The following is a 9,824-nucleotide window of genomic DNA, read 5'->3' as shown; positions in this document are numbered from 1 at the left end:
ATCCTTCTCTCCTACACAGCTTAGAGGACAGCAGGTACCTGACTCCCAGCTACAGCCAAGTTAAGGGTGACACTTCTGGTGTAGACTGTTCCTATGGAGGAGCATGCAGGTCAATCATGCCTTGTTACTCTCCATTGCTGTCACTAGTGGAGCAAAATCTTATTTTCTAGGGTTTCAGATTCCGAGTGGAGAGTAGAGTGGAGCCCATAAGAAGACTTGGGCCTAAAGAGGAGGAATTTTGAGTTGAGTTGTCCATCTGGACCTACGCTAACCTCTCACGATTTCTCCTTTGTTTGCAGGCAACATCTTCGTTGTCAGCCTGTCCGTTGCAGACCTCGTGGTTGCAGTTTATCCCTACCCTCTGATCTTGAGTGCCATCTTCCACAATGGATGGACCATGGGAAACGTCCACTGCCAGATCAGTGGGTTCCTGATGGGCTTAAGTGTCATCGGGTCCATTTTCAACATCACGGCCATCGCCATCAACCGCTACTGCTACATCTGCCACAGCCTGCGGTACGACAAGCTCTTCAACCTGAAGAACACCTGCTGCTATCTCTGCCTGACCTGGGTGCTCACCGTGGTGGCAATCGTGCCCAACTTCTTTGTTGGCTCCTTGCAGTACGACCCCCGGATTTACTCGTGCACCTTTGCGCAGACGGTGAGCACGTCGTACACCATCACGGTGGTGGTGGTTCACTTCATCGTCCCCCTCTCCGTCGTGACGTTTTGCTACCTGAGGATCTGGATTTTGGTGATCCAGGTCAAGCACAGGGTGAGGCAAGACTGCAAGCAGAAACTCAGGGCAGCTGACATCCGAAACTTCTTGACTATGTTTGTGGTTTTTGTCCTTTTCGCCGTGTGCTGGGGACCATTAAACTTTATTGGCCTCGCTGTTTCAATTAATCCTTCAAAAGTGCAGCCACACATTCCAGAATGGCTTTTTGTCCTGAGCTATTTTATGGCGTATTTTAACAGCTGCCTCAATGCTGTGATCTATGGGCTTCTTAACCAGAATTTTCGAAAGGAATACAAAAGGATATTGCTGACACTGTGGACTCCCAGGCTGCTGTTCATTGATGTATCCAAGGGCGGGACAGAAGGGATGAAAAGCAAGCACTCTCCAGCCATAACAACCAACAACAACCACGCTGAAATACACCTATGAGTCAGGACAGTACTATTTATTCTGGATTACAGTTGTATATATAATATATAAGAGCCTTTCTAGCTGTGTGCATTGCACAGTTGGAGTTGCCCTCATGCAAGGAAGGAGTCTGCAACCTTTCATGCTTAGCTTATCGCTGTGACATCAACACTTTGAGTAAGGATTTTCAGAGCGGAAATGACTGATCTTTTATTTTATTTTTTTTTATGTCATCTTTCACTGTGTGCCTAATTAATTGGTTTGGTTGCTCTTGCCACAAGCATGCCAATACTCGGAAAAGGAAGCGTTCAGAGTGCATGGAGAAATGCAGTTATGCTTGAAATGCAACCTTCAAGAGACAGCAAAATTGCCATTTATTACACACAAACCTTTCTCCCCTCCCTCTGAATTCTATTTTTCTAGCGTTAACTTAACCCGAACTGTATCAAACAAAGTGTAAACTGCATGGCTTTTTTACATTTTAGATAGGAAACCAGGTATAGATAACAGAGAGGTATTAGCCAGCAGGTGCGGTATGTATGGACATGGTGTGTGTTTTCCTTTTTCTTTCTTCTTAAGGTTTAGGAGCTAGCCTGGCCTTGATGTGAGGCAGGCAGAAGCCAGACCAGTGTGTGTCTGATGCACTCATTTTAATTGAGTATCTACAGACATTAAGTACCCTTGCACTCTCCTTCCCAGGCCATGAGTAAGTATATGACATATGACATAATCTAATTGCAGTGAGATACTTGGAGCCTGATTCTAATTTAGGCAGTATCCTGTCATGGCCAGCAGTCATTCCAAACATCTTTCAAAAGCCACTGCTACATGAACATCACAATAAAATGATGAACATAGCAGAGTCCCATCTGTGTAACGCAGATTGCGACTTTTAAGTTCTAGTAACATTTATACTTGCAGACAAAAGCAGAAGGGAAGGCAGTGTTTGTTCCAAAAATCCCTCCTTTTGCCCATCATAGAACATGAATTTGCTGACGAGAGAAAAAGGAGATTTTTTTTTTCTCATTTTATTCACGTACAGAACTGTAATTAACTCGTGGGGAGACGAAAGCTACTTAAGCATAATTATGCATCAGTTCTGTTAAAGCCTGGACTGTGCTGTCTGTATCATTGGAAACATTGCCGTGAAGTGCTGAGGAGGCCAGTATCACACTAGACATAAGCACATGGGCAAAGATAAGGCTGTTTCTTTAATGGAGTATGAAAGGGATGTGTGTGACGGCAGCTGTCTGTAGAGATAACTTCTTTGCTTCCTTAGCTTCGTTGTGAATTCATCTCTTTATGGCTTTAAACACGTGCATCCTGCTTTGAAACAATCCCATTAAATCAACAGGTAAGGCTCCCCTGGTGCAATTGCTCCTTCAGGTTAGCACAACTGCCTTGATGCCGGTGTGTGAGTGGCACAGCAGGGAGAGGGGTGGGTCTGAGCCCTGGGGGTCTAACGGGGACAGCAGGCAGCCCTGCCCCTGCTCCAGACCTGCAGCCTTCCCTCTTTGCTTCCAGTCAAAGCAGGACTAGTTCCCAGCACTGAGCCCTGAAAGAACGGCACCAGACTTCGTAGGCGCCTGGAGATGGAGGTCTGTAGGATTTCCCCAAAGCCTGAGCAGGCTGTGTGCCTAATCCTTAGGGAAGAGAATAAGCCATTTGTGCTCTGCTTTCTGAAACGAACTTGCTGCTGATTGTCCCTTCTGCTGATTTTTTTTTTAATTTTTTTTGGGGGGGGTGCTGAAGAGGAATTGAGAGAAATTAAATCTGTTTCTGAAGCGGGCCAAAGAACTTTGCGTGCTGTGTAGCCTCCATGAGGACTGAGTGTCTTTGCTGCTGCCATGTGGTGAAGGTCACTGCAGTGGAAAGGGGGGCCCTGCATTTATAGGGTGCCCTGGCACTTAGGAAGTTTCAAACTTGAACATCTCAGCCACTTCAGATGAATGTTGTTTTAAAATGCACTGCAGCCAGCCTCCCATAATAGGAATCAAACTGAGTTCTGTTTTGGCCTCTTAATCTGCCTCAGCATGGCCAAATAAAGGTATTTTGACCCTCAGAAATAACTGTTGTCTGTTCGCCTTCCAGAAAAACCACCCTGGATGAATTCACACCATTCCATGCAAGCAAAATCATTTTGAGTTAAACTTGGATAAGAGAGGCACTGAGGGCACATAACTGCAGGGAGTGTTTGTCCCATCACGCCAGGGACATGTCCTGTGTTCCATGACTAGTCTTCAAAGTCATTTGCAATTAGCCACGACACTGTTAGTTAGAATCACATTAGCAAATAATTTGAAGCATCTAGTGCCAAGTGAAATATACTGCTTTAAGGCAATCGTGAAGAATGTTGTGCAAGTTTGCCAAATATCTCAAATACCCCAAAACCGGGGTTTCGTTCTATGGATTCTTGTCTTTTTAACTGAATGTTCAGTGAGGGTAATGTGGAATGGGTTTTTTTCTATTATTTTATTCTTTAAGCTTGTATTTGCACTATTTGTTATTCAGGCTCCAGAGTTAACAGCCAGCAAGTATTTGAACCAAACCAAGTCCAAAGAGGAAGAGGCAAGCTGTGAGAGTCCCTTCCGCACCTGGCAGGAATGGGAGCAGCAGGAGCAGGATAGGGCATCTCCCCAGGACTCACAAAGTCACTGCTCAACCAAACTATGCAAAACCTGATCTGCTCCTCTTCTGCCACAGGGTCTGAGCCCGGGTCTCTGCATGGCACAGGCAAAGTTCCTGCTGTGCTGGGGTGGGTGTGAGCAGCTCCCTGCAGTGCAGACCCCTGGGGATGGCTCTGGCAGCACAGGGAGCACAGCACTGACACGACCTGTTCAGAAGGGCTCTGAGTGTCCCAGGGAGGTGACCAGGGCTGGGCTGATTCAGCCAATGTGTTTGGAGGCTCCTGCTGGAGCTGAGGTTTGCAATATGAACCAAGGAAAGCAGGAGATGTGGCCTCAGACAGCGAACACTGTTCATTAGCACTTTGAGAGAGGCAGCGCTTAGGAGAGGATGGAGTTTTATATTGACTTGTTTTAAACCTACCCGAGCAGCTCCTTATTTTTATGTTAGGAAATGGTTAACAGGGTACAAGAGAGTTTATTTTTGTTAGCATTTGTTTACAGAAAAAGGGAAATGTGTTTTAGCTGAGAATTCTGAGCAGTGTCATAGTTTCCCTATGGGAATCTAGCTTCAATCCAAATTTGAGATTTCAGTGAGATCCCACAGTTTAAATCACATTCTGCCAATTCCACTTGTTGCATATCTGGCCTTAAGTCTCACTGAGATCTCATAAAAACTAGTTTCAGATCATTTGCTCTGGGTTTGATATGGTGTGTTGAATACTTATTCTAGTCCCAAGCTCTAAAATTGTTGTCGTGGAAACTTACGGAGAGGCAGTATTGCTGTGAAGGATGATGAATCTCTTGCCACAAAGAAATATTTTGGATGTTGCTAATGAATGTTGTTTTGTCAATTTAAGAAGAATGTAACCAATATATTTATATATAAATGTGTATTGCATATGCTGTTTCCATTTTAATGTTTAATTGAGGATCCTTCAGTATACTTTCCTATTTCCTTTTTTGTTCATAAAAATAGATTAATTCCCTTTACCTGTTAAAAATGTAATAAATCTGCTATTTGGACTACTTATTGATTTTTTTTCCTCCACTAGCAGCTACTTTTTAATAAATACTTGGAACATCAGCTTGAGTTTTGTTGACTCCCAGAAAGCAAATTGAATTGACAAACATACTTGAATTCACACCTACCTCAGCAGCCCAGCTTGGACCTGGAGGTGAATGACCCAGGGCACCTGAGACATCTGCTTGGATCCACAGGTTTTCTTCTGTGAGCCAGCTGCCTTCCTCATCAGGGAAGAAACTTTCTGCATAGAGCTACTGGTCTTCTCACTGTGTGTCCCTGTGTGCCCTTGGTCTTTCTTGTCCCTTTCCGTGGAGGGCCATGGAGGCAGTTTGTCTTATCCATTTCTTTGCTCTCTCCTAGGAAGGAGAGCAGAGCTGAGCTGTGAGCAGGAGGCTGTGGGGGCCAGGGTGGTTGCAGGTCAGGGCACAAGGTGGTGGTGGGATGTAGGGAAGGGATGGGACAGTGAGGGTGACCCTGGGCTGGGGGCACAGCGAGGGCTGACACTCCCTTGGTGTCCATCACGAAGCTCTGTGACCATGCTGTGTGCAAGGTGTGCTGTTTGTGTTCTTTACCCCACCTCTGCTTTGGGGCACGTTTTGCTGTACTCATTCAGCCAATAAGTTCTGCCCACGTGTTGCACTGGTCATATTCCTGTGCTAACTTGACTGGAGCTGTTTTTGGGGAGTCTGTGTGCTGGCAGTGAGGCAGGGGATATGGGAGTATGGTGAATTGTACCTGCAACTTGAGCTCCTGTTTCCCAACCAGATGTCACACACAGCCATGGTGTTACGGTGCCAGAGGCTGAGATTATCCAGTAAAACAAAGAACATCCATTAAACCAAAGAACTGCTGAAAAGCCATGGAGCAGAGGTGTTGAATGAACAAAGACCATTCTTTCAATGACACCCCCAAACAGTGTTATTACTTTTTTCCCTAATATTTTCTAACAGGCACTGGACTTCACCTGCTGCTTCTACAGTCAAACTTGCAATGCTTGGGGATGTGACACACTGAAAGCAGTGTTTATGGTAGTGGCAAATCTCAAAATGTCTCTCTGAGCAGAGCTGCCAGAAAATCCTTTCCTGGACTTGTACCTGCTGTTTCTTCCATGTGGAACAGAATGAATTGAACTGTCAGAAGTGAGGCAGTGTTATTTATTTACTTGTCACAAAGTGTAGTAAGTGGGTGATAAGACAGAGATATAAAACACAAGAGGTGTGTTAATTTAATACCAGGATAAAATCTCACTCGTAGTGACTACTTAGAAATCAATATTTGTCCTAATGTATTTACCTCCAAGCTTATAATTTATGACTTGAAACCAGTCAGTAAAGAGCTACTGCATATGTATTTAGAGTTTTATTGAAAAAATGTAAATCACTGGACCTAATGCGATATTTCTTACCACAAAAACCCTGAGATAAGAAATGTGGAATAGGTTTTCCTAAGAACTCTGTGATGGGATATGCAAATTTTTGTCATTGGTGATAAGAGCCATAAAATTCATATCACTCATGAACTACACTTGTGAATGGGAGCTCCATAATATTGTTAACTGAATTTTCATTTTCCAGTGCTTGTTTATAATATCCATTATTCATGGGCTATAAGTACTGTACAGCAGAGATAGAATTTACAGTCCAGGGTCGGTTTCCAGAGCAAACAAGGTGGGTCTGAACCATTAACTGAAATATGTTTTCTTCCAAGCATGGCCTCCTGATAAGGTTTTTAACTCAAATGATTGCTTCTCATAGATCAGGGAAACTTTAATGTCTTTTAGATTAGGGGCAATGTCTGTACAGTCACGGCTTGCTTAGATTACCTTTTTAATAGACTTGAGCCATCAAACCATTTTATGTCTGTCCAGTTGAGGCACAGAATTTCCTTAGTATGTGGAATATTTTATACATAGCACATTTAATAAACTGTTATGTCCTTCCTGTTATGTCATCGTTGTGCTTCTCCTGCAAGTAAAATTTCTGAATTTCCCTGGAAATAGGATGAAAAATTGTTTTCTCAACTGTAAGCAGGTTGCTTTGCCTCGAGGTAGGTTTCCACTGGTTTTGCTAAGTGTGTAGGATACAGGTTTAATGTGGCATCAAAATGCAACCATCTTCTGGGTGAAAAGTGACAGCTGCTCTGCAATTAAAAAAAAAAAAAAAAGAGCATGGAAAAGGCTCCAAAACAATTTGCAGGAAGTAATTGTGATAGACATTTCTAATTGAAATAAGAGAGGAATATTTGAAGGGATCTTACTTGAACTGGGACCTGGCCAGGACAATGAATTAAGAAACCCCTTCATGTAAAAAATGACCCAAGGGGTTTTATGGCACAAGGGCAGGCAGGTGGCAGGGAATGGTGAATGGGTGTGTGGCTGCAGAGAAACAGGCACTGTGGTCAGGAAAACTGAAGAAATGTAGAGAAAACCAGAGCACACTTCAGAAACTATTGGATGAACACATGTATTGATAGTTTATCAGAAACTATTAGATGAGCACATTTATTGATAGTAAGATTTTGCTTTTTGGATTTTTTTCTCTTTCCCTCCCCAGCTATGATTTAGTTGTAAATAAAACGAAGTGGTTACTGTCAAGTGCTCCCAAAGGACAGTTTTCTTTTGGTTTGTGTCCGGCTCTAGAGAGCCCCAAGCTGTAGGAATGGCAACCTGGGCACAGCTTGGCCAGGCAGGGACAGGATGGGGCTAATGGAGCCCCCAAGGGCTCCAATCCCCCTGGGGAGAGGCTCTGCTTTCCCAGGCAGTGCATGGCTGCAGGAGGTTCTGTGGCTGCTGTGCCCCTACAGCACCCAGAGGTGGTGTGAAACGGGGACCACATCCAGTTCCAGTGGGGATTGGTGAGATTAAACCAGGAGAGACACCTCACTGGGGCAGGAGGGGACAGTTCTGCCCCAGGAGCAGGGGTGCTGAGGGAGGGAGAATTGTTTCCTTGGCACAACGCTCTTTATGGGAGAGTCAGAACATGCTCCAGAAAGCAAATGCCTCCTGTGGGAATCAGCTGCTCTGTCCCGGTGGGCTTTGCCTGCCCTGCTGGTGGGGATGGAGGAGCTGAAGTGGTGACAAGGGCTGGTTTGCACACACAGGACCCGTCCTTCTTGCTGCCCCTGGCTGTGCCCCTCCCAGCCCAGCTGTCCCCACAGAGCTGCTGTGCTCCTGCCTGAGCTGGTGGCACCAAGCCCCAGGACACCTCGCCCTGCTGTTCAGTATTTAGGCAATGACACAGGTTAAACCCAAGCAAGCCGTGCATGAAAGTGATAGCAGGGCCTTTGTCTGCAAACCCTGGGGGCAGTTGATCCCACATGAGACTCTCCTGATGTCTCCTAGACCTGAAATTTCCCTCCTTCCCAGGCTCATCCCCTCCCTGCAGCCACCACTGGAAGAGAGGAGTAGAGAGTGAAGGAAAAAGAGCTGCACTTTGACTTGAAACCCTTTGGATTCTAGAGTAGATCTCATACTGCTTTCCTCACAGTGTACAAACGTGTATATGTATGATTATTTATTTATTGACACAGCCTGGGTTTTCCTAGAGGAACCAAGACCAGTCCTACATTTCAAATTATTTGCTACACCAAAGTTCTGTGTATTTTCCTCCTGGGTACTTCAGAGCAGATGGAAAACGCAGCAGGTGCCGCTAATGTTTTTCTACCCTTGGGAAAACTTGTCACAGTTACCTGTTTATCTTGTTTATTTTGACATTTTGCTGCCTGGAACTGCTCTGTAACATAAAAGCACATGCAGGGCGGTTAGAGGTGAAGTCTTACAGATGCACATCTGCTTGAACAATTGAAAATCTATAACCTACAAGCAACAAAGAAAAAGGTGGGGGTTTGTGGAAGAAGGCTGGTATTTTTATTTTTATTTTTTACTGAGGAAATGCCATGGAATTATTTGGGTCGGAAAGGACTATAAATCTTATTTAATGCCAACTCCCCTGCCATGGGCAAGGACATCTTCCACTGGACCAGGTGACTCAAAGCCCCATCCAACCTGTCCTTGAGCACTTCCAGGGATGGGGCAACTTCTCTGGATAACCTGTGCCAGGGCCTCACCACCCTCAGAGGGAAGAATTTGTTCCTTATATCTAATGTAAGCCTGTCCTCTATCAGTTTGAAGCCATTATTCCTTGTCCTGTCATTCTATGTCCTTGTAAAAATCCCTCTCCAGCTCTCCTCTGGCTCCTTTAGGTACTGAAAAGTGCCATAAGGTCTCCCTGGAGACCCTGTATTTCCATCAGGGAATGCAGGGCTTTGCACTTTGTGTATCAGTGGCTGAAAAGTGTAAAATGAGCTTTGCTTTAGTTGCCATGCACAAGCTTTTCCTTTGCTTTTCCAGCAGGTGCTGGGAGCCTCAGTTTATTTTTGCTGTGTCCTCAGGACTGCACACAGAAAGAATTAGGAGGTTGGGAATACACACACTGAGGGGTTCCTGTGCTCAGCATGTTGAAGGAGTGGAGTTTGTGGATGAAAAGCCAGGGCAGTCCTGCTGGCTGCTCTGTGTGAGTCCTGCTCTGCCTTTGTGAGAGCTCCAAAGCGGGGATGCTGCTCCCCTCCTGAGCCCTTCTGAGGGCTGCAGAGATTTGGCCAGGCTTTGTTCCAAGAAGGAAATAAAGAGTTTGTTTTTAACCGTGGGGCCTGACAGAATGTGTCATTTCAGACGCCAGACCTTTCCCTCTCTCTGTTTCCTGATGCTGAAATTTTGGAAAACAGTGAATAGTCTTGACTGCTCCCACCCCAAGAGGCAGCATCCTACAAATGCCTGGAGGTGTTTGCTTGCCTCAGAGTGTGTTTGTGGGTATTGTTGTTTGAGGAACTGCTGTTAGATATAAATGGCCTCTTTGAAGGGGCACAGAGCTGGGCTGGAGCAGCACAGATAAAATCTGGGCTGGCAACTGCACGATGTCTCCATCTTCATGCATTGTGGAGTGTGGTAACAGGGCTTTTGGGTAAGGAACAAACTGCACCTCTCTAACTTCACTGTCCCCTGGGGCTGCAGCAGAGAGGATTTACTGCA

General features: G+C 45.2%; 1 protein-coding gene across 1 annotated transcript; it reads left to right on the top strand.

Moving 5' to 3' along the window:
• Window positions 1–301: 301 nt before the first annotated feature.
• Window positions 302–4,787, top strand: GPR50 (G protein-coupled receptor 50). Its single transcript, XM_066334065.1, has one exon. It carries the CDS (start codon window positions 398–400, stop codon window positions 1,166–1,168), a length of 771 nt encoding a protein of 256 aa, XP_066190162.1. The 5' UTR covers window positions 302–397; the 3' UTR covers window positions 1,169–4,787.
• The last annotated feature ends 5,037 nt before the right edge of the window (window positions 4,788–9,824 follow it).

This window comes from Sylvia atricapilla, chromosome 21, assembly GCF_009819655.1.
Source record: "Sylvia atricapilla isolate bSylAtr1 chromosome 21, bSylAtr1.pri, whole genome shotgun sequence".
Taxonomy (NCBI): Eukaryota; Metazoa; Chordata; class Aves; order Passeriformes; family Sylviidae; genus Sylvia; species Sylvia atricapilla.
This window is presented reverse-complemented; position numbering and strand designations above follow the sequence as displayed.